The 26,074-nt window shown below is 37.8% G+C and overlaps 1 protein-coding gene across 1 annotated transcript; it reads left to right on the top strand.

Annotated features, from left to right (window-relative positions):
• Positions 1-1,372: 1,372 nt before the first annotated feature.
• Positions 1,373-2,959, top strand: LOC149558477 (pentatricopeptide repeat-containing protein At1g71460, chloroplastic-like). Its single transcript, XM_089830860.1, has one exon. It carries the CDS (start codon positions 1,373-1,375, stop codon positions 2,957-2,959), a length of 1,587 nt encoding a protein of 528 aa, XP_089686986.1.
• Positions 2,960-26,074: the final 23,115 nt, after the last annotated feature.

Raw genomic sequence — 26,074 nt, 5'->3', positions numbered from 1 at the left:
TGCTTCCACTATATTATCTATTGATGTTATTATCTTTCATTAAAAAAAAATGTTTGACAAACTTAGTAAAACTTTAGGTTAGTTTCTTTTGGGTTCCCATATATTATTATTAAATATAATATTTTAAAAAACTAATAAACATAATTAGTTAGGGTTGACATATGCTTTCACCTCAAATTCTTACTATTTGTTTTCTCTGTTCCACAATATTAAATCACAATTGTAATGTTTAGTTCCATTTTTATTTTTATTTTAAATTTTTGTCAAATATTTCTATTTTTAATTGACTATTCATATTTTTGACTATTTTTTAAAGCTTTCCATTCAATTTTTTTAAAAATGTATTATATAACTAATAAGAAATAAATTTAAAATTTTTTTTTTTATACATTTCTAATGTTTTTTAATAATCTTGTTGAAAGCCAGAGACTTCAATATGTAAACAATAAACTTATAACTAAATGAAAGTATATTTATATGAAATATCAACAATATTTATATTTTTATAGTTAATTAATTTTTATAATTTTAACCATAGTTTAATATTGTTTTAATCATAAAATTTTTAATGTATCCCTTTATCATTTTAACTATGAAATAAAAATGAATAAAAATTTATTTCATGATTAATTATCTTTACTATTAGGTAGGACTCTGCTCGCTCTTTTTAGATAAATTAGGAAATGTGATGACTATTATGGTCTCCCTTATGCTTCCTCCCATCTAAAAATAAGAAAACACACTAAAGAGAGCGTAGTAAATATTTGTAAAACATTAAAACTAACTAAACTATATATTATGACTACTTTAAAATAAATTATTTCACTTTAGTAAGATTGAAATTTTAACACATTCTTTAATACTACTAATTATAAAATTATGAAAAAATCTTAATAATTATTAATATTTATTTTTAAATATTTATTTTTTCTAAAGATTTTTAACTAACTAACTATCTAATCAAATCAATTTGTTATTATAAAGATAAAAAAATAGAACTCATGAGTTAAATTATAAGCTCCACCTTACCTAGCAAAATTTAAAAAATATGACATTTATTCATTCAAGATTGACCTTCAAATGCTAAGGCAATCCAGGGTTAAAAGAAAAAAACAAGTCCAGATTAAATAGGATGTTTTATTGTGCGCGCATAATATCCTGTATCCTGTTGAATGCAAAACAATCTACGAAAATGATCATATTTTAGAGTAAAATTTGTATAAATATCATCATACGACCATGAAATTGACAATTTGCTCCCTCTGAACTGAATTCGCCATAACAAGGATGTTATACATTGTTTATACTGTGCGGTTATAAGGATGGAAGGCTGTTACAGTTTACTTGCTAATCTTCAAAATTGATGGCCACTATGGCAATCGCACGCTTTCCTCTGCATAATCTCTTCAACGCTCCTCTCAAACACCCTAAACCCAGAAACACCAAAGTAGCTATCACATCTGAAGTTGCCGGATTTAAGAAATCCAAAAACACTCCACAGAAAATTCGGACAGCACAGCCTTCCTCAAAATTAAATATTGCAAAACTTCCCTTAGAAATCATTACAGAGAAACCTCCATCAAAAATCCATACCGCAAAACTTCATCCGAGAGATAGTACAGTTCCAGCAGGAGACAGAAGAAGTAAATGGGGTAGATTTCAAAAGCCAAGGAGCCAAAAATCTTCAAGTTACCATAAAACATTGACTGCAATCTACGGAAACATGGATAATCTGTGTAAAGAAGGCAAGCTGAAGGAAGCTCTGCGTGCTTTAGATGACATCCAATTCAGAGAGGGTATTCCAGTGGATACCAACATGTACGAAATTTTACTGCAGGCCTGTGCAAAGAGGAAATCATTGGAACTAGGCAAGCAAATCCATGCCCATATGAGATTAACCGGGCTTGATAGATATGAGTTTTTAAGGATTAGGCTTGTTAAAATGTATGGCAGTTGTGGAAGTATTGAGGATGCACGCCAAGTGTTTGACGAAACGTCTCATCCAAGTTTACAGCTGTGGAATGCAATGATTAGAGGGTATGTTAGTAGAGGGTTCTGTGAGGAGGACGCACTTGAGATCTATTGTCAAATGAGATTGGCAGGAGTGAAGCCTGATGAGAATACATTTTCTTGTGTGCTCAAGGCCTGTGGTGCCATATCGGATCTGCAACAGGGTAAGGAGATTCATGAAAGCATAGTTAGATGTAAGTTTCAGTCTAATGTTGTTGTGGGGACTGCTCTTGTGGACATGTATTCCAGATGTGGAGCTATTGAGGATGCTTGGAAAGTGTTTGACAAAATAACTCATAGAAATGTGATCACTTGGACTGCAATGATTTCTGGGTTGGCACGCTGTGGGATTTGGGATGACGCATTAGATTGCTTCCGGCAAATGCAAACAGAAGGAAATAAACCTAATTCGGTAACCTTGGCATCTGTGCTTCCTGCATGTGGAGAGACAGGAAATCTCCAATTGGGTAAGGAAATCCATAGCTATGCTATCAGAAACGGATTTGATGTCCATTCGTTTTTTGAAAATGCAGTTATAGGGATGTATTTTAAATGCGGCCAAGTAAAGGCTGCTCGGGAGATTTTTGACAAAATCCCTGAACGAGGTGTGGTTTTGTGCAACACCATGATTCATGGGTGTGCTCAAAATGGTTATGCCAATGAGGCTTTGGCAATCTTTCGTCAAATGAATTGGAACGGTGTGAAGCCAAATCAGTTTACTATGATAAATGTGCTTCCTGTATGTGGTGATCTAGGAGCTTTTTGGAAGGGCGAGGAAATCCATTCTTACATAATCAGATGTGGATTTGAGTTCAACGAATTTGTGTGTCCTGCTCTTGTAGACATGTACAGTAAATGTGGGAGAATTGAGACTGCAAGGAATGTTTTTGATAGAATGTCTCAAAATGATGTTGCTTCCCAGACAGGGCTGGTTGCAGGGTATGAATGAATGAAGAAATTTTAATGACGTTTACAAGATCAAACTCTCTAAGGAATTGAAAGTGACAGGATTAACATATTTTCAGATTCTTTCCATGTCAGCGCTTCTATTATAAACTTTGAGTAGGAACTTTGCCAATTTGAAAAGTTTTGCCTCTCTAAAATGCTCTTATATACTACTACTTGCCTTCAAAATAGTTTCAAATTTGCTTATGAATAAATATGGAAAAGATTGAACAGCACTGATTGTAGGGTATGAATGAAAGAAAGAAATAATTTTAATGATGTCCATAAGATCAATTGGTCCAAGGGAGCAAAAGTCACAAAATTAACACATTTTCCTTTCCATGTCAGTATTTCTATTATGAACATTGATCAAAAAGTTTATTAACTTGGGAAAGCTGGTCACTGCTTTTGGGCTCATAAACAGAAAGCTGGAACCCCAATCGTTAAATATCTTGGGAAAATGCCTTGATGCTGCCAGGTTTATTTCAAAATTTATGCACATAATGTTATTGGGAGGGACGCAAGTTGTTTCTATCAGTTAATGTCTTATTGTAGAGTTTACTGGAGATTCCTAGTAAATACTGGTAGAGGAAAAGAAAATAGCAACCATGTATGATGCCAAAATGCCAAGAAGTGGGTTACATATTTGTAATTCTGCATATTGGTAATTCTGTTAATATGAAGCTAAATAATCAGGTTCTTAGCTTAAATCTCCTATATGCTTTATAACTGTAGCGCTGAGAGAAGGACTTCTCTTGTTTCTATATAAACCTCGAGCATGGGAAACATAAAAAAATTTCAGTTTAACAATTCAAAGCTTATGTTAATCATGGAATTTTGAGTTGTTAAAACTTAATATATCATTGAAGCATTCAATTGTATATAAGGAGTTACAAGGAGAACGATGACATGCCCATGCACATACCTTGTTCTCGTCGCACATACAATGCATTTGGTAATATTTCATTAGAGCTAATAGAAATGAGGTTCTAATTCTCAGTATAATGCATTCTTATTAGAATTGATTGATACAAGATGAAGGAAATCTATAATATTAAGTTATGTATATTATAGCAAATTTAAAAATAAAATTATCAAATCTGAAATATAAATGTGAGTGTTAATTTTAATACAATAGTAAAATAGAAAACTATAGACATCAAATTTATATGGAGAATTTTTTTTGAAAAAAAACACACTAGAAAGAGGGCAAATACATTACTAATCTTCAACGAAACATTCAACAATATGCTTCAAAACTCTCCCACTTGATGTCACCTTGCTACGTGCAAGAACCTAATAATACACTACCACTTCATGGCTCCAATTTTTATAAAATTGTAAAGGAAAGCTACTATGGTATCCCAAAACAACAAATAATAAACCACTTGCAAAAAATCATGTATATGATAATGAACAATTAGCAAACAATAGTAAAACAAAATAAAATTTCAAATGGCTACAATATGAGTACCTAACACACATCAATTCACACCTTTTATTCTTGGATGCTCCATAACTTTGATGACTTTTCAAATCACTTAGCAGGCAACCTCACACCTTTTGAACTTGGGCATTCAAAGCATGGCTCTTCACATTCCTCAAGGTCGACACCTAGGAGGTAGCTTTGCTCATTTTGACTTATCTTTGTCATTGACACATATTCACCTCTTGAAAATGCAATTATAACTTGGTATACAATACAAATTGTAAATGTTTTTCGCTCATGAATTTGGTGCAAGAGCACCTAGAAGGTCAAGATGGAGCATGAAGACAATAGAGGCGAAGGATGGAATTTAAGAAGTTACACAAGTCAATTACAATGTATTGAAGCCACTAATAGCATTTCAAGATGAAATCTATAACATAATTGTAACATGTCCTAATGGTCCTAAAAGGACCATAGGACCTAAGAATGCATGTAATGGAAATAAACTATGTAATAGACCTAGTAAGTCTTAGGAGAGGTCTAGATAGGTATTGAAATCATTTGGGAAGAATTACCAATAAGTTAGGATCAACTAGTGACAAGTTTTTATAGTTTCAAATTCAAATATTTGAAATCTAATAGCTAGTTGGTTCATAGACAAGCGAGCTTTGTTTAGGAATCTAATCCCTTGAAACTGTTTGGGATCAGTTTGGGAAGTTGAATAATAGATGTATAAAGACTGTGCAAGACATGTAATGTGCAGAGTGGTGATTTGGAGACATGATGTTGCAGTACAAGGTAGGAGAATCCCCAAAGGAGATGTCCTAGCCTCCAACAAATAACCACATAACAAAATATAAACAATAACACAAAAATTTAGATCTAAAATAACACCAATTCTCATAATAGAATCGTAGTCTAAGACTTTTCGGGTTATGGCCAAATACAATGTGATTACATTAATAGTTCTACAAGCCTTCGCAAGATCTAACCACTAGCTAGTCAAGATCCACAATCTAGTAGAAAACCCCAAGAAGAATCTAAACTCGTGCTTGCAAGACACCAAACAACCTTCTTGTTTCCAAACCCACACTTAGCTACTAGCTCTACCAAACTTTGCTCCTCTCAGCTACTTCATGTTGAACTGAATGCCCCTAAGACACCACAAGACCCTCCACTTAAACTAAACCAAGCCACAAGTCAACTTAGAAAGTTACATTAAATAAACCCTCAATCCACAAGTCGGCTTAGCAACAAACATTAAATACACAAAATAACTAAATACTTAGGACAAACCCCAAGTTTACAATGCATAACTAACTCATAAGACCAAATAAGAATACACACTCTTAGACATAGGTCTGTGTGCCATCCAACGATCCAAAGCCATTTCCCACATAAGCCAATTCCCATGGATCGAAGCTCACAAAAATAATCTATAAAGTCTGTCCAAGAAATCAGGAACACATTACCAACATCCACCAAAATGACTCTAACTCCAACACGATAACTAAAATCTTTATGTGCATGTAGGGCAAGGTCCACCAATATGTCTCAAACATATCCCCAAGTGTGCGAGCCATAAGTCCAAAAATCCAAGCTCAATGCTCCTGCATGAAACTCCCCAAGTAGATAGAAAAGTATGTCCCATACTTTGATGCCAAAATAAATTTTTGCACAAGCAACTTCATTTTCACCAAAGGCTTCCAATTCATCTCATATTGAAGAACAAATTTGTACATCAACCATCTCTTCTTCATTAGAATCAAAAGAATCTCAACAATCCAATCATCATGCTCACTTCCAGGAACAAACTAAACATAATGCTTCACCAACAATTCCTACAATTGATCACAACCAGAAATAGTAACATCCTCAAATATGAAATCCATGCTAGAAAATTCATGTAACTGTAGAACCAAATCAACAACATGTAATCTCAAATCCACAATAAGAGTAACATGTAAATCCTCAGCCACATTAACAATAAGTGAAACCACATCAACAACATGTAAATCCAAATCTATATCAATAGCAACACCCATATCATCAACATGTAAATCATCAACCATAGCAGCAACATGTGAATCCAAAACCATATCCACATTATCAACAATATGGAAATCCATATCAATAGTAACTTGTACATCCTCAATCATCTTAGCAGCAATGCACGAATTCAAAATTATATCAACAACCATATGCAAATCCTTATTCATATGTAAATTCTCAACAAGGTTAAGAACTTCTTCAGTAAGCTCAAGTATCTCAGAAACAACCATAAGTTGCTCTACAGGTTTCATATTAGACTCCACAAATTGATCAACAAAACCAACCACACATACCTCTTCAACTTTAACGGAGCAATACTTTACCTCTTCCTTAATAGAAAAGTGTCTTCTTCTCTGAACAATCCTTCTAACATACCATGCAACTTTCTTCATGATTGATAGAATCCAACTCAAACTAGGTTTCAATATCCTCTCAACAATTTCAATCTAAGATGGATTTCTCTCAAAGTGCAATTGTCTCACATTGGTGATTTTATTACAAGACTCCAACTATCTCCCACTTGGTGGTCTTCTTTCCATATTTATAACCTGCCTCAACTTGACAATCTGTTCACTCAAAGAAAACTCTATCTTCTTACATCAGGCTTTTTTACAACCAAAAGGTCCATTTGCAAGTCCTCTATAATTGCAAGTCAAAACCAAGATCTACCACCTCACAAGAAAGAGATCTAGGGCTCTACAGATAATCAACCCTCCTTATAACTAGCACAAGATCAAATTCTTCTCCAGCTTCACAAGATCAACCATTTGTTATTACTTGATGCATACAAGGCAAGAGAATCCCCAAAGGAGATGTCCTAGCCCCCAACAAATAATCACACAAGAATATAAATAATAATGTATATGAGCAATGTTAGTATGCTAATAGAAACCAAATTTAAATAAAGCTTCTACAAACTAAACAAAATTCATAAACTTCAAGATAGACTAAGATGAGCTCTCAATTGAGAATATGAGCCATTAATGGGCTCTCTTAATGAGAAGCTCTCTTGTTGAGTAGCTTTTTCTAAATAGATAGGATGTATGCTCAAGCTTATGCTTCAAAAAGGGCTTCAAATGGAGTTGGAATTTGGGTGTGAGTGTATGGTTTTGATGTAAAATGGCTTCTTAAAATGGCATTATGACTTTACTTCATGGATTGTGTTATTTTGCAAAGGGGAAGGATCCAATTTATAGTCAAGAGGCTTGAGGGATTGAGGGCTAAGATGCAAGGATGGGAAAAAGCTCATGGAGGGCTCAGATTGCATGAGAAGAGAGCACATGGATTGTGCTTCCTTACAGCCAATCAGGGAGTGACACATGTCACAGAGTGAGAGGATGGAGGAAAAGGGAAGGATGAGTCAACAAAAGAGGCTCAAGAGATAAAATCTTCATAAAGACCCTCATAATGACTTGTAAGAGCAATAAAAGGGCTTAAGAGTCATTTATGGCCTAGTGGGCTTCATAAAGTTTTATGGTTGAGATATTTTGAGGGAGATGAGAGCAATTTCAACTTGGGCTTGATTAGGAGGGTTTTAAGCTTGCTTAGGATTGTGCAAATGATTAGAGGATGGATTAGGATGGTTTAGGATTAGCTTAGGGATAGGCAAGTGGATGACATTTAATGAGGGTGTGTGAAGGAGGAGATATTTGTTAACTTTGGCTTGGGTTAGTAAGTCTTAACCCATTTTTAAGGAATGTGACAAGGTTAGGAGGGGATTAGGATTAGGTTTAAAGACATCTTCTAGAAGAGTCTAGACTTTGGATGAGGATAAAGACTTTCTAGAATAGTCTAGAATTTCCTAGGATGAGGATGAAGACTTTCTAGAAGAGTCTAGAACTTCTTAAGATGAGGATAAATTAGATTTTTAGGAAATAAATAAAGTTTTATTTATTTCAAGGGTTTGGGTTGAGGAGATATTTATTAAAACTTTTTTAATAAACATGAGGATTAATATTTAATTTTAATTAAATATTTTGAGTTGGGATTAGGGGTAGGAAATGATGGGATTAGCCTTTAATCAAAATTAAAGAAGGATTAGAAGATTTTGGAAGAGGTTAGTGGTCTTAAGGAAATTGGCCAAGTTTTGGGCAAAAAATAATTTTTTTAATTTATTTTAGGTTTTTTGGTCAATTTATTAATTAAATAATTAATAAATAAGGAAATAATGTTTAAATAAGATTTAAACATTTTTGGGAGGGATTCCTTAATTAAATATTTTTAATTAAGATAAAGCGATTTAATGGCATAAAAATAAATAAATAAATTAAATAATTAATTAATTAATAAATGATGATGTCATCAGAATTTTTTCAAAAAATAAAAATAAAAATACTTTATTTTCTAAAATTTTTTAGGTGTCTACATTTTGCCCCTCTTTGATGTGATGCCACAAGTGACATGGCATCAAAGATAAGAAAATAAGATGCCCAAGGCTAGAGCAAAAGAGGAGAGAATGGACTGTAAGATGCCCCCTCAAGAAGGCGGCAGGGAGAGAAAGCGAGGCTCGACGACTTCTTGAAAAGTACAAGAATCCGAGATGAGCAAGAAGACTCAGATTGGCTTAAGAGAAGAGGTTTAGTTAACTCAAACTCTCACTATGGGAGAATGATAAAGGAGAATTAGAGGTACAAGAGGAAGCAAGCTTAAGATCTCAGGGATTGCAGAGGATGAAGGAGCAGAGCGCTATAAAAGGAATCTAGGATGGGGAGATGGATGAGGGGATTAAAAAGCTGATGCAACAGGATTTCAAAGAGTCAGATTGGCGAAAGATGGGTTTCGGAGATCCCTAGGACTAGGATTGTGGATCTCGAAAGATGAGGCTTGGTGGATCCCTAAGACTAGGATTGTGGATCCCTAAAGCTAAAGGTGAGGAGTGATTCAAAGAGATACTAATGCATAAGCTGGGGTAGGAGAGACGGATGCTGGATATAGATGGGGGACAATGGAGATGAAGGAAAACCATTGAAGCTTTTTGCGCGGGGGGATACTTCAAAGAGAAGTACCACCATGTAGTTGAGCACTAGATTTGCTATAGGACTGTTGGTTAATTGCCAAGGTTACCAAGAACATCAAGGCCTTTTCACCAACTGTCTAGAGGACTGACGAACTGACTCAAAACAAACGCGCAAGGATTGCCCCAGCATCACACATGATTCCTAAAGGAAGCAGCGTGGAACCAACACTGGGTAACCCACAAGCAGAAAAGAAAAATAAACAAAAGACACGATCAAGACCTTACGCTCTGATTGCCCCATTCACAGTATACCATGATATGGAGGATCGTGGCAACCTTGAGGAGGGAACAAGGAGATTGCTTGGAAAAGATATTTCAAGACCCAACAGGGAAGAGTCCAAATCAAAAGAAAGTGAAAATCCAAAAGAGAACCATTTGCCAACAAGATGGGTAGGACGAGGTACTAATGGACCAAGATCAGACATGAGGAAAGCTATATCCTGCAAGGTCCTATCAGAGAGCACCTAAGCTGGTAGATTTGGATGAGTGATGCGTCTAGCAAGCTGAACTAAGAAAGATAACACTTTGGTGATAGAAAATCTAGCTAAAGAATGCATTGGAATAGCTAACCAAGATGTGCGATGGGTGCAAGATGCTGATAAAGGATGAAATAACACGAACACTGGATAGATACAATGGTACTAAGCTAAAGAGGATGTACAAGCTGATGGACCAAGATATGTTACAAATGTACAAGTTTGTTCATGTTTTAGTTTTTGTGAGATGGAAATGTTTGTGAAGGATGGGATGTCTATAATAGGTGATAGGTGGATAGGTAGATGGTTTGCGAAAAGCTTAAGTGAAAATGGGGTTTTGTGTGTGCACGTGATAGTATACAAGCTAGGATACAGGATTATTTATAGGTTGGAATATGGTACAAACTTTCGACAAGATTCAGATATACAAGGTATGGTACAAGATTTACAAGGTATAATACAAGCTTTGGTACAAGATTTTACAAGCTGAGGTACAAGAGTTTACAAGCTGTACAGGAGGTATTTACAAGCTCCATTAGATTTTGGATATTTGGTTGGAACACCAAGGGAACAAGCAGGTGTTTTATGGGATGGTGGGTGAATGGATGAGGGATAGGATAGTGATAGATAATGGATTAGTCTTAGTACACAAGGCGCCTGAATTACCAAGTTTTCACCAAGGTACCTATCTAAGGTGCTTGAATTGCCAAGTTTTCACCATTGGACGCTTATTTCTCTTTACTATTTTTTCTTTTGTATTTTTCAAAAGCTGGGTATACCAAGGATCTTCAAGCATAGAAATTCTTGAGATGAATGATGTTAGTAGGATCATTCAAGAGTTCTCCTTCCAGTGTAGATAGCTGATAGGCTCTGGAGCCAAAGGAAGCAGTGACAACATAAGGACCAAGCCATGTAGGTTCAAAGTTGCCTTTCTTTTCTGGATCTTCTTGGACTTTCATGTTTTCTTTGAGGACCATGTCACTTGGCTGAAAGTGTTGTGGAAGCACCTTATTGTTGAAATTCCTTTTGAGACAAGTTTGATAGACTGTGAGATGATCATAGGCTTTTTGTCGCTTCTCGTCTAAGAGATCTAGCTGGGTGAGCTGAGCTACTCTGTATTCTTCATCTGATATTTTCCCTTGCAAAGATATGTGCAAGGAGGGAAGTTCAACCTCTATAGGTAGTACCGCTTTGACACCATAGACTAGGGAGTATGGAGTTGTACCTGTGGATGTACAGAAGGAAGTTTGATAGGCCCATAGGGCTGGATTTATTTGTAGGTGCCAATCACGGCCGGAATCATTGACAACTTTCTTTAGGATTTTGAGGAGGGTTTTGTTAGTTGTCTCTGCTTGGGCGTTACCTTGTGGGAAATATGGGCTAGAAAAGCGGTGATGGATGCGGAGGGAAGTGCATAATTCTTCCATGTTGAGATTTTCAAAGTTACCTCCGTGGTCGGTGAAGATGGTGGATGGGATTCCGAAGCGGCAAACAATGTGGTATAAGATGAACTTGGAGACCTGAACTCCTGTAGCTGAGACGAGGGGGACTGCTTCCACCCATTTAGTGAAATAGTCTGTAGTTGTTATTATCCATTTATGTCCATCAGATGAGAGGGGTGTGATAGTTCCAACTAGATCAAGGCCCCAACAAGCGAAAGGCCAAGGTGGTGCAATAGGCTATAGATCCTATGCTGGAGCATGCACAAGATTTGCATGCTACTGACATGGGAGACACTTTTTGACAAAGTCACAAGAGTCTTCTTCAATGGTAGGCCAATAGTAACCTTCTCTAAGAATTTGTCGTGCTAGGACAATACCACTTGTGTGGGCACCGCAAAGTCCAGAGTGTACTTCCTTTAACACCATCGCGGCCTCATTTTGGTCTAAACATCGAGAGAGAGTATCGTGATAACCTTGACGATATAGGGTATTGGCTATGATAACATAGAGGGATGATTTTCGGATGAGGTTCTGGTGTTGGGTATGTGTGAGGTGAGGGGATATGATACCATCGTTAAGGTAAGTGTGAATCTCATGGTACCAAGGGGATTGGGGACCAACCAAGATACAAACACAGTTTGAATCCTCATTCGCATAGGCGGGTGTGAGGAGCTGCTCCACTAAAAACTCATACTGTGTAGCTGCTTGGGGAATTTCCAAGAGCGAGTTGATAGTAGCCATAGCATCTGCTGCTTTGTTCTGTATTCGAGACACTTGTGTAAACTGAAGCTTTGTAAAATGTTGGGTTAGATGATCAACTAGCTCTTTGTAGGGTAATAGCTTTTCATATTTGGTTTGATATTCATTTAGGGCTTGCTTGATGATGAGATGAGAATCGCCAAAGATTTGTAACTCAGCAATGTTCCATTCTGCAGCTATCTTTAATCCTACTATGAGGGCCTCATATTAAGCTATATTGTTGGTGCTAGGGAATTATAGCTTGAAGGCTTTTGGAATGTAATCTCCTTGAGGTGTGACCAACAATATTCCTGCCCCTGATCCATGAGATGTGTATGAGCCATCAAAATAAAGTTTCCATGGGGGTTGTTCTTCAATTAGATAGATATGCTCATCTAGAAATTCTGTGATCAATGGATAGGCATTTATTAGAGGTGCATCAGCTAGGTGATCTTCTATAGCTTGCCCTTTGATTTCCTTTCTGTCCACATACTGGATGTCAAATTCGCTAAGGAGCATAACCCATTTGGCCAAACGGCCTGTAAGTGCTGTTCTGGAGAGCATATACTTGAGAGGGTCAATCTTGGAGACTAGTTGGATGGTATGAATTAGCATGTAATGGCGAAGCTTTTGAGTTGAGAAAACAACTGCCAAAAAAGCTTTTTCCATAGGAGTGTAATTGAGTTCATAACCAACTAGGGTTCTACTAATGTAGTAGATGGCTCTTTCTCTACTGTAGTCATCAAGCTGTGCTATAAGTGCCCCTAGAGCAGTAGGTGTTGCTGATATGTACAAAATCAGGGGACGACCAGGAACTAGTGGAACCAAGATAGGGGGATTGATGAGATACTTCTTGAGATGGTCGAAGCTGCGCTGACATAAAGGATCCCACTTGAAGTTCTCATCCTTTTTAAGTAAATGTGAAAATGGTGTACACTTATCTGCAAGCTAGGAGATGAAGCGCCGAACAGATTGAAGCTTTCCCTGAAGAGAACGAAGCTGTCGCAGTGTTTGGGGAGGAGGCGTGTCTAAGATAGCCTTGACCTTCTTGGGGTGTATCTCTATACCTCATTTAGAAACTATAAAGCCTAGAAGCTTGCCAGATGTGACCCCAAAGACACATTTCTTGGGATTCAGCATGAGATGATATTTGGCTAACCTATCAAAGACTTTCTCTAGGTCAGCAAGATGATCCATGAAGGTATGATACTTGACCAAGATATCATCCACATAATCCTCCAAAATGCTATGGATGAGATCATGAAAAATGTCTGTCATAGCTCTTTGATAGGTAGCCCTAGCATTCTTTAGGCCAAAAGGCATCATGTTGTAGCAAAAGGTTCCCCAAGGGGTAGTGAATGTTGTCTTATGTTGATCCTCTTCTGCAATCTTGATTTGACTATACCCAAAAAATCCATCCATGAGGGACAAAATTTCATGTCCAGCTGTAAGATCTACAATCATATCTATGTTGGGCAAGGGAAAATCATCTTTTGGACAAACTTTGTTAAGATCTCTGAAATTAGTGCAGATTCTAATGTCACCAGAAGGCTTAGTGACAGGGACCATGTTGGAGATCCACTCTGAATAGTCGATAGGTCGGATAACCTTAGCAGCTAACATTCTTTCTAACTCAGCCTTGACTAGTAATGCCACCTTGGGGTGCATTTTTCTAAGCTTTTGTCTAACAGGCTTGATCTGTGGATTGACTGCAAGATGATGAACTACAAGCTTTGGATCAAGCCCTGGCATGTCCTGACATGCCCATGCAAATCAGCCAATTTTCTCTCTTAAGACCTCAAAAATGAGATTAGATTGGTCTTGCGATAGGGATGCAACAATGTGAACAAGCCTAGGGATCTCTGAAGAACCAATGTTGACTTCCCTAGTATCCTCAATTAGAATAGAAGATATCTTTGGTCAATTATCTTGAGGAGGTAATGCTAAATCCTCATGTTCTGCTTGTGGCTCTGGATGTTCTTGCTGAGGGGTTCTCTTCGCTGCCTTAGCTTGTCTCAGATTCACCTTAGTTCCAATTTTGGGTGTATCGAAACTGGGTTGGGGATTTTCTCCAAAATACCCCTTGGGATCTAGCTTGTAGATATAGGCAGAATCTGGCTTTGTTTTCTTGTGAGGTGTTTTAGCTCCCATGAATCTCAGAAGCGCTTCCTCTGATGTGAACTCATCAATGTGTATGACGCTTGGTTGGTCCCAATCTATGAGTTGTGGATGGGTGAGTGGTAGGTCAATGAGGTGGATGGATAGTTCTTGGAGAACAGAGTCTCTGAGGGAGATTTGGTCTAGGATATCGTCGTAGGCTCTCTTTTCAACTTCCTCAGGAATGTCTTCGATTTTGACAAGGTCACGGTGAATGTTTGAAAAAGTGTGACCGTTCTCATTGGTGCCCCCAGTTGTGGGTATGCCAAAGCCAAAACCTGACTTCGATTCTCACTTGTGTGCGTCGATGGGGCACTGCATGCCTCTTTCTTCTGGTCCTAGACCACCACCTTGATAGTTCCATTTGTCAGTGATGAGCTTATGTTCTTGGAGATACTTCTGGCTCAAGTGATCAAGGCGTGCCTGATTCCTTTGAGGTGCATCCTTATGTAACCAATTGTTGATATTTGGAGTGAGCTCCTCATGAAGAGGGATTTTCGAGGATACAAAGTTTTTTGGGCCAAACTGTTTGTATCGAGGAGGTGGAATCTCCTTAGCTTTGTGATATGTCGGTCGTCCATGGGCATGTGGATCAAGTGGGAGTGCCCCAATAGCAAATGCATCCGACAGACTATACTCTCCACAACCCTTGTTATTGATCTTCATGGTAGGCAGGGTAGAGGCGAGGATGGTTTCTGGGTCATTACAAGTGTGGGATGAGCTAGCGATGGATGTGCCGATATCAATTCCAGGGAAATGGTTTGTATATGAAGCTTCAACTGCATTGCAGTAAGCAAAGGGTTCTGGATCGGCATGGATGGTTACCTCAGTGGCTTGATGCAAAAATTTGACGCACTGATGGTAAGTGGATGGAACGGCTTTCATGGCATGAATCCATGGGCGACCAAGGAGGATGTTGAATGGTAGGTTTAGATCAATAACATGGCAGAGTGTCTCTTGGATGATGGGCCCAACCTTGATTGGCAGCAAAATAGTTCCTTCTGTGGTTCTTTCCAAGTTGTCATAAGCTTTGATGGTGATAACCTCGCTGATGATATCTGCCTCAGTATACCCAGCTTGTTTTATGAATTTTAGGGTGCAAATATTCAAGGCTGATCCATTATCTATCATTACTCTTTTCATGGAAAAATTGGATACCATGATGGCTATGCGAAGCGGAAGGGTGTGATCTGGCTCGACCACGGGTATGTCGATGGGTTTGAAAGATAGGGCACATGAGGATGAAAGGTGTCCAACAAGATTATGAAAATCAATAGCATTGATATCAGAAGGGACACGAGATTCTATGAGAGCACTGTCAAGGATGTCCTTGTACATAGGACTAGTGCGAAGAAGGTCTAAAATGGAGATTTGGGCTGGCATGTTCCCAAGGTGTTCCAAGATATTATACTGACTTTTTGACGGAGCTGATGGTGCTGGTGAAATCGGTGGGCCTGCAATGTTAAATTGCGCTCTTCGAGTGGTGAATGCACACTCATTGTTTGGTCCTTGGATATTGATAACATTGAAAGAAGGCTCTTTCTCGGATATACAACCTATAAGGCTACCATAGTCTATATAGGATGAAGTGTGGTCATTTTTCTTCCCATGTTGTTGGTTTGGTTGACGGCTGTTGGTGTTGTTGTTGTTGGTTTGGATAGGTGCTTTTCCAAGATTTTGATTGTTGTGAGGAGGAAAAGCATTTTGATAGATCTGTAAGCCTGCATTAGGAGAGGTTTGGGCACCAACAGTGATTTCCTTCCGATCAATGAGGTCCTACACATAGTCTTTCAATTTCATGCATCTGAGGGTAGTGTGACCTTTTACCCTATGAAATTTGCAGTACTCATTATCTTTGTACCATGCAGCTTTGGATTGGCTTGGGTCAATTTGCTGGGTAAGAGGAAATTTGATGAGGTTTTCCTTGACTAATTTCTCAAAAATGACATCCAATGGCTCACCAAGGGGTGTATAGTTTCTAGGTGTAGGTTGGAATCTGGGCTTTTGTCCTGCAGCTACATTGATGGCATTAGCTTGATTGCTAGACCCTTGGAAGTTGGGTCTTGGATTGTGGTTTTGATAGCTTTGGTTATTCTGTTGTTGGTAGTTGATAGCTTGTTGATTGTTTGGTTGATATGGTGGGTTGGATTGGTTGTGAGAAGGACCAACAATATTCACATGTCTGGTGTCAGTGACGCCATCTGTTGAAACATGCTTGTTTTTGTTCCAATATCTAGACTTGTCATTGGAATGTGATTGATTTTGGTTGGCATCTTTGTAAATCTTGACCACACCATCTTTAATGAGTCCTTGCTCAAGGATCATTCCTTTCTCTTTGATATCTTTATAGGTCTGCAAACAGTTCATGGTCACGTGGTGAGCCAAGCTGGGATGGGCATTATCAATAAACATTTTCACCACATGGCACTCTGGCAAGGTGCATGATATGCGGGTGGTAAGGGTTTTCCATCTTTGCAGGTATTCAACAAGGCTTTCTCCACCTTTTTGCTTAGTGTGGACAAGGTCAACTATTGATAGCTCTGTTTCAACAAGATGGGCATATTGGGCTACGAATGCCTCAGATAATTCAGCAAAGTTTTTAATTGTGCCATAGGGGATTCTGTAAAACCATTCAAGAGCTGGTCCAGCCAAGCTTTTGGGAAAAAGGTGCAAGAGGAAGACATCATTGTATGCCACGTCCTGGCAGTGCATGTAAAATTCTTTGATATGTGTGATAGGGTCTCCTTTTCCTCTGAATTTGTCAAATTTGGGTACCTCAAAGTGTTTGGAAAATGGTGTAATGCTAATGGCTCTGTCAAATGGGTAAGGACACACATTCTCAAACTTGAATGTCTTCGGATCATTCCCTTCTTGGATGGCTTTCAGAGCTGTCTTCATTTGCTCCCATTCTGAATTGATAGGTGATGGCTGGGGTGCCCCCAATGTAGGAGTGCCTTGAGGTAGGTATGCGCTAGATGGGGCCACTGAATATGGATGGCTATGAGGGATTTGCTGATAGGGATTGTACATTGTTTGGGCAGCTGCATGGTGGATGACAGGTTGTTGAGGGGGATGTGGCGCATATTGCTGCATGTGTTGCGAGGCTTGCTGTTGATATGGGATTTGAGGTTGGGATTGAGGAACATAAGCTGGCTATGGGATAAATGAATGGCTTTGTGGAGGTAAGGTATAAGATGGTTGTGAAGCTTGGGGAAAGGATCGAGGGGCTTGTGGGGTTTGACCAAGGTATGTGGGTTGCGCCCCCATTTGGATGGTACCTGCAAATAATTGGTGGTTGGCTGGATTGGTGGGTTACCTCCTAGAAGTGGCATTGAAAATTAGTTGGTAATAGGAGGTAATGGATTAGTTGGTGGTGGAGGTGGTGGGAATTGAAAGCTAGGAAATGGAATTGATGGGGTTTGATAGCTTGGTGGCTGGATTTGGAAGCTTGGTAGAGTGGTGGTGGGAGCTTGGGTCACTTGAGAGCTAGGCAGAACATTGGTAGTAGCTTGTGGGGTTTGATAGCTTCGTGGAGTGAGGGTAGTAGCTTGTGGATTTGTGGCTGATGGCGCTAAGCTTCCAAGACCTAATGGAAATGATGGGATTGTGCTTTGGGTTGTGGTGAACAAGCTGGGGGTGATGAAAGGTTGATTACTTGGCCCCATGGGTGGCATCCCTGTTGTATATTGCTGAGGTTGGCCAAAGATGCTAGCACTGATTTGGGAGATGGGTGGATTTGGAAGGCTGGGTTGGGGAGCAGTAGCAGCAATAGTGAAGGGGGTGAATGGTGAGGTGTTTTGGGTAAAGGGGGTTTGGAGCAGAGAGGTATGAACCAAGGATGGAGTGGTGGTGGCTGGGTTGGCTTGTGGCATGGAGATTTCAACTTGGGTGGATGATGGTCTGTTTGGGTCTGTTGGATCATATGGATTGGCTGGAGGCTCTTCTTTTGGCATATATTGAGGATAATATTTGGATCATAAGAGCCTATGGGTGGTGGCAGCTGCCCAAACAATGGGTGAGATGGATTTGATAATGGAGGGGGTCTTCCAAAGTCAAAGGTTCCTACATTGTCCCTTCGAAAATTAGCCATGATTGTCTCTTTGTTCTTGTCTATAATGGTGTTTACCAATACTGCATTTCCTGGTTGTTTCATGAAAGCTTCAATGTCAATAGATGATGGCATAGCTTTCTCTGGGCTGAAGGATGGCTGAGTGCTCAAGGGGGGTGAGGCTATTCGATCCAAATGATAGGGCTCCATTGTTTCTTTCTTCTTGGCTAAGCGAGTGACGGGTGGCATGAAAAATGTTCCTAGGGATGAGATGCAACAAATGCTGGTGGATGCAAAAGGGAGAAAGGCTTTTCTATAAAAATGATTTCCTAGGTTGAGGCAAAGTTATATGAAAAAACCTAAGGAGGATTGGGTTGGGGATTCTAACTTTAAATATATGTTGCCAAAGCACAAAAGGTTTTCTTTGCTATGTGCAAGCTTGGTGGTGATTGTGTCAACTTAAGGATAGACTAATGATCCTTTAGGAAGAACACGAGATTGACCACTTGTGGATCCCAACCTTTAGCTCAAGGTGATGAGGGATAACAAGTGGAAAAGATAGATTACCCTAGACAAAGCTTTGTCAAAAGGGATAACCTTGGTGAGATTGGTGGTTTTGAAAGTTTTTAAGAATGGAAAACTTTTAGCAAGGTGACAACAATTTTTGAAGTCTTGGATGTGAAGATTTTGGATTGCTGGCTAGATAGTTTGGTCCTAAATGAGATGGATGAGCTAATAATTCTTAAGGGGATAACCTAAGATGGCTGACTTTTCTACAAAGATGACTCTAAGGTGAAGCTTATCCAAGAAAGTGTGGAGAAACAAGGGTGTCTAATCATAGAAATCATGCCTAGTTGGTAAGGCATAAGCAGGATTAACTCCTGGACGTTGGCTAAATTTGATGGTGCGCTCTAATCAGGCCTCTTGAAGTGCTTCGTCAGCAGCTTTATCCTCTGCTTTGTGGAGTTTGGCAACTCGAGGACTTGGTGTTAGTTCCTTTCTCTTGGCTGAAAGTTCTTGGTATGCCTGAGATGGTTTGAGTTTAACTTTGTGGAACTTCTGTTTGGGTTTGGGTTGCTCTGACATCAATTCTTGAATCTGCTTGGCTTTGAGAGACCTTGGTTATTTTGCTTCAACTTGTTCAACTTATGGAATAGGCAGTGACTATGCTAAGTGTACCCTAAGCTAGGATTGACCAAGTTTGGAAAACATTCATTCAACAAATAAAAAAGAAAGCAATAGATAGGAACAACCAGATAGAAGTTTTTGATTCTCAGAATGTGATGCTCGCACTGAGGAGTGTGTATGTTTTACAAATGTTTCGATCAATCACTTCAAACACATTAACACTCTAGATGGTTGTCTACAAGGCTGACAGTTGGTTTAGCTAGGGAGTCCTCGATATACCCAAAGGTACGTGAGGCCCAAATCCATAGATGAAACCAACAAGATGTCACACAGCCGAGAGGAGTGGTAACCCACTTCTCCTCTTTCACTTCTCAAGGGTATAAAGTTCCTTGAGGCTTAGCCCAAGTGACAAAAATCTTGATTCCAAGAGAGGTGTCTTTCGATTCACCTCCCGATTCTTATACTTCGCTAGAACACTGGAGTTGAGGTTGTCCAAGGGGTGATGAAATCCCCAAGTAGGCCTCTAAAAAGAAACAAGGTTTTGGATCCTAATCTTATGCACCCAAGATGGCCTCGAAAGATGACAAGGGGAGAGAAGACTTCGATGACCTTGGGCTAAAAAAAAAACACGCTTGTTCTTTTACCAACTGACTCTTATGTGTGCTAATCTAGACTTTGCAAGCACTCATGTTTAAGAGACAATGTTCAATTCCAACTTGAAGCACCAACAAAAGTAAATCGATCAAAGAATGCAAACAAGAAGAAGAGTTAGGGTCAACAAAAGAAAACTCGCACGCCCGGAGGCCCTCCACGTCAAGTATCGATTAATTTCCTTTAAAGCATTCAAGAGTTGGTGTGATTTTGTTTTAAGCCCAAAGCAAAGATGTGTGAGACTCGATTTGTCAAGCGTGCACCCGGAGGCCCTCCACATCAATAGTTGTTCAATTTTAGTGCCCAAACTTGAAGTGTGATCGATTTAATCTAGAGTTTTGGTCATTTAAATTTTTTGATAAAGTTAAAGCAAACGTTCAAAGACCAAGTGAGTGAGTTAGATTGTGGAACATTTAACACCTTTTTCAAGTAGACCCATCCCCATAAATGGCACTAAGATTGCAACCAATGGTTGAATTGATGGGTGATTAGAAAAGAGGTGAGTCCAAGGAACTACTCAAATTGATTTTTGTAAATTTGTATTTAACTTAACAAAGTTTCTTAAATGTCCAAAAATCAAACTTTACCTAAATTGCATGTGGAAAAGAGATTTGTTTTGTTCAATTTTAGAAGCTCCAAATGAAGTGTTTGATATTGCAATGGTTAATTGATCCTTGGCATTCAAGATTGAATTTGTTGTTTTAATCATGCATTCATAAAAAAAACAAACTTGATTTTAATCCATGGCACTCAACAGTGATTTTAGCAACATGCATTCAAAGACAAGTGATTAAACATTCAAGTTTTTTCCTTTGAGCATTCAAGATTGAGATTTTGTGTGTTGTTTTAAGAACTTTGAAGTGCTTTGTTTAAACCTTAGATCATTCAAGATTGTTTTGGACTCAAAAGTGAAAATGACTCTTTGGACTTTGGTTTTCATTCAAGATTTTGTGTTCTAGTTTGCATATTTTAAGCCCAAAAATGATATTCCTAGATTGTTTTGATGCATGAAAAACCTAAGAAACATTCAAGATTTTGCAACAAGACATTTGTTTGGAACAAATAACAAAGCTTTTAGGACAATTTTTGGCAACCATTTAGGATTCTTAGTTTTCATGAGATTTTTAAAAGAACTTTAAAATATTTGCAAATGAGGTTCATTTTATCCTTGATTGATGCTTTGAGTTTGACTTAGATTTTAGTGTGCACTTAGTGTTGATTTTGAACCTTTTGAAATGGAAACTTGAAGTTCTTTTTAAATTCTCAAAAATGAAGTGTTCCTAACTTTGCATGAATGCATCTAAAACCTTGATGTTGCAAGGATGCACATGATTGGATTGGTTTAGTTTCACTTGTTAAAATGCTTTTTTTTTTCTCGCAAATTTTTATTTTTTAATGGATTTAAGTATGATTTAGGGGTTCATTTTAAGCACTAAAAAGAAGTGTGTATGATTTTGCTTCCTTAAAAAAAAATGTCCAAGATCTCCCACAAGAAGAAGAAGAAGAAGTAGATGGAATAAGAAGAATATAGACAAGAAGAGGAAGAAGAATTCCAAGTGCTTTGTCCACCTATAAGCTTGAAAAATCTGCAAACACTATGAGATTGACTATGAGTTCCTTTGTCTTTTTCATGCTCATGTGGACCTACAAAACCAATTTATACAATCCTACCAATCACAAAAACAAGCAAAATTAGCCAAAATTAGCAAATGACATACAAAACTTGACTAAAAAAGCTAATGAAGATGACCCATGCGGGGTCCCATCGGGCGTGCCAAAATGTATATGAGCAATGTGAGTATGCTAATAGAAACCAAATTTAAATAAAGCTTCTACAAACTAAACAAAATTCATAAACTTCAAGATAGACTAAGATGAGCTCTCAATTGAGAATATGAGCCATTAATGGGCTCTCTCAATGAGAAGCTCTCTTGTTGAGTAGCTTTGTCTAAATAGATAGGATGTATGCTCAAGCTTATGCCTCAAAAAGGGCTTCAAATGGAGTTGGAATTTGGGTGTGAGTGTATGGTTTTGATGTAAAATGGCTTCTTAAAATGGCATTATGACTTTACTTTATGGATTGTGTTATTTTGCAAAGGGGAAGTATCCAATTTATAGGCAAGAGGCTCGAGGGATTGAGGGCTAAGATGCAAGGATGGGAAAAAGCTCATGGAGGGCTCAGATTGCATGAGAAGAGAGCACATGGATTGTGCTTCCTTACAGCCAATTAGGGAGTGACACATATCACAGGGTGAGAGGATGGAGGAAAGGGGAAGGATGAGTCAACAAAAGAGGCTCAAGGGATAAAATCTTCATAAAGACCCTCATAATGACTTGTAAGAGAAATAAAAGAGCTTGGAAGAGTCATTTATGGCCTAGTGGGCTTCATAAAGTTTTATGGTTGAGATATTTTGAGGGAGATGAGAGCAATTTCAACTTGGGCTTGATTAGGAGGGTTTAAAGCTTGCTTAGGATTGTGCAAATGATTAGAGGATGGATTAGGATGGATTAGGATTAGCTTAGGGATAGGCAAGTGGATGGCATTTAATGAGGGTGGGTGAAGGAGGAGATATTTGTTAACTTTGGCTTGGGTTAGTAAGTCTTAACCCATTTTTACGGAATGTGACAAGGTTAGGAGGGGATTAGGATTAGGTTTAAAGACATCTTCTAGAAGAGTCTAGACTTTGGATGAGGATAAAGACTTTCTAAAATAGTCTAGAATTTCCTAGGATGAGGATGAAGACGTTCTAGAAGAGTCTAGAACTTCTTAGGATGAGGATAAATTAGATTTTTAGGAAATAAATAAAGTTTTATTTATTTCAAGGGTTTGGGTTGAGGAGATATTTATTAAAATTTTTTTAATAAACATGAGGATTAATATTTGATCTTAATTAAATATTTTGACTTGGGATTAGGGGTAGGAAATGATGGGATTAGCCTTTAATCAAAATTAAAGAAGGATTAGAAGATTTTGGAAGAGGTTAGTGGTCTTAAGGAAATTGACCAAGTTTTGGGCAAAAAATAAATTTTTTATTTATTTTGGATTTTTTGGTCAATTTATTAATTAAATAATTAATAAATAAGGAAATAATGTTTAAATAAGATTTAAACATTTTTGGGAGGGATTCCTTAATTAAATATTTTTAATTAAGATAAAGCGATTTAATGGCATAAAAATAAATAAATAAATTAAATAATTAATTAATTAATAAATGATGATGTCATCAGGAATTTTTCAGAAAATAAAAATAAAAATACTTTATTTTCTAAAGGTTTTTAGGTGTCTACAAATAACACATAGATTTAGATCCAAAATAGAATCATAAGGTTCACATCCAACATGCCCTACTATAAGGCCTTCTAGATTATGGCCAAATATAATGCAATTACAATAATAGTTTTACAAGCCCTTGCAAGATCCAACCATTAGCTAGTGTAGACCCACAATGTGGTAGAAAACCCCAAGAAGAATCTAAACTTGTGTTCGCAAGCCACCAACCAACCTTCTTATTTCCAATCCCACACTTAACTACTAGCTCTGTAAAACTTCTCTCCTCGTAGCTATTCCATGCTGAATTGAATGCCTCTAAGACACCACAAGACCCTCTGTTTATACTACACCAATCGAAAAGTTGGCCTATAAAGTTATATTAAATAATCCCTCAAGACACAAGTTGTCTTGGCAACAAACATTAAATACATGAAATAACTAAATACTTAGTACAACCTCCAAGTTTACAATGCATAACTAACTCCTAGGACCAAATAAGAATACACGCTCTTAGACATAGGTCCATGTGTCATCGAACAATACAAATCCAAGAGCACATAAGACAATTCCCATGGATCGAAGCTCATAGAAACAATCTCCAAAGTTTGTCTAAGAAATTAGGAACACATTACCAACAACCAAAAAAATGGCTCCAACTCAAGCACAATAACTCTAATCTTTATGTGCACATAGGGAAAGGTCCACCAATATGCCTCAAACATATCCCAATCATGCAAACCATAAGTCCACAAATCCAAGCTCAATGCTTGTACATCACATGAACTATACATAATTTTGTTGAATAAAAATCCAACTTTCTTGCATATCTTTTGTAAGTTGCATATTTTGTTGATATATTTTAATGGTTTCACATTTTCGATGAATTAAGACTAAATTTTGGAATTCCCTTTAATCATTTGGATGATATTGTAGATATGGTGTTTCGATTACCAATAATTTGATAAGTAGGATATACTTTCCACATCAAGTCAAACTGTGATATTGCTATTAGGATTTAACTATGTAGTTTTTTAGTCAAACTAATTGACCCATATTTTATTAGTAGTGGTTTACAAAAACTCATCTCTCATGAAAATGAATAGAACATTTGTAACTCATTGGATCTAGGTGATGCTCACAGAGGTGAAGCATCGAGACTTCCTGGGAGGTCATCCATCCTAGTACTACTCTAGCTTGAGCATGCTTAACTAAAAAGTTTCCTCCATGGTAAGCTAACTCTTCTTGAAATCCCATTTTAAAAACCTTCAATAACCATTGTGCTTTATGAACCATTCATTAGAAAGCACGTTAAGCTCATCAATTGATAAGTAGGAGATATTTTCCACAACAAGTCAAATTGTGATATTGCTATCAAGACTTAACTATGTAGTTTTTGAGTTAACATTGCTGACCCATATTTCATGAGTAGTGATTTACACAAATCCATCTCTCACAACAATGAATAGAACACTTAACACTCGTTGGATCTAGGTGATGCTCACAGAGGTGAAGCAACATGACATCCTGAGAGGTCACCCATCCCAGTACTACTCTAGCTCAAGTGTTCTTTCCACCATGGTTAAACCCATTCTACTTCCAATCCCATTTGGAAAACCTTCATCAAGTGTTACCTTATGAACCATTTATTATAAATCACCTTAAGCTCATTAATTGATAAGTAGGAGATATCTTCAACAACAAGTTAAATTGTAATATTTCTTTTAGGATTTAACTATGTGGTTTTTGAGTTAAACTGGTAGACCCATATTTCATGAGTAGTGGTTTAAGAAAACCCATATCTCATGAAAATGAATAGATCACTCAACACTCATTGGATCTAGGTGATGCTCACAAAGTTGAAGCGTCAAGACTTTCGTGGAGGTCACCCATCCCGGTACTAATCTAGCTCAAGCATGCTTAACCATGAAGTTTCCTCCATGGTTAACCCCACTATTCTTGCAACCCCATTTGCAAAACCTTATCAAGTGTCACACTTGCTAAACATTCATTAGAAAGCCCCTTAAGCTCATCAATTGAAATGTAGGAGATATTTCCAAAACAAGTCAAATTGTGATATTGCTATCAGGATTTAACTATATAGTTTTGAGTCAAACTCATTGACCCATATTTCATGTAGTGGTTTACACAATCCCATCTCTCATGATAATGAATATAATACTTAATGCTTATTAGATCTAGGAGATCCTCACAGAGGTGAAGCACTAGGACTTCCCAGAAGGTTAGCCATCCCAATACTACTCCAGATCGAGCATTCTTAACTACAAAGTTTCCCTCATGGTTAAACCCACTATGCTTGCATCCCCATTTGCAAAACCTTCACCAAGTGTTGTGCCTTATGAACCATTCATTAGAAATCCCCTTAAGCTCATCAATTGATAAGTAGGAGATATTTTCCACAATAAGTCAAATTGTGATATTGCTATCAGGATTTAACTATATATATTTAGATTCAAACTCATTGACCCATATTTCATGAGTAGTGGTTTACACAAACTGATCTCTCATGATGATGCATATAACACTTAGCACTCAATGGATCCAGGTGATGCTCACAAAGGTGAAGCACTGAGATTTCTTGAGATATCACCCATCCTAGTACTACACCATCTTGAGAACACTTAACTACAGAGTTCCTCCATGGTTAAACCAACTTTTCTTGCAACCCCATTTGCAAAAAACTTTCACCAAAT

This window comes from Cupressus sempervirens, chromosome 5, assembly GCF_028749045.1.
Source record: "Cupressus sempervirens isolate cs-2001-9-10 chromosome 5, ASM2874904v1, whole genome shotgun sequence".
Classification (NCBI taxonomy): Eukaryota; Viridiplantae; Streptophyta; class Pinopsida; order Cupressales; family Cupressaceae; genus Cupressus; species Cupressus sempervirens.
The sequence above is the reverse complement of the archived record's forward strand: the minus strand, read 5'-3'. Positions and strand labels throughout refer to the sequence as shown.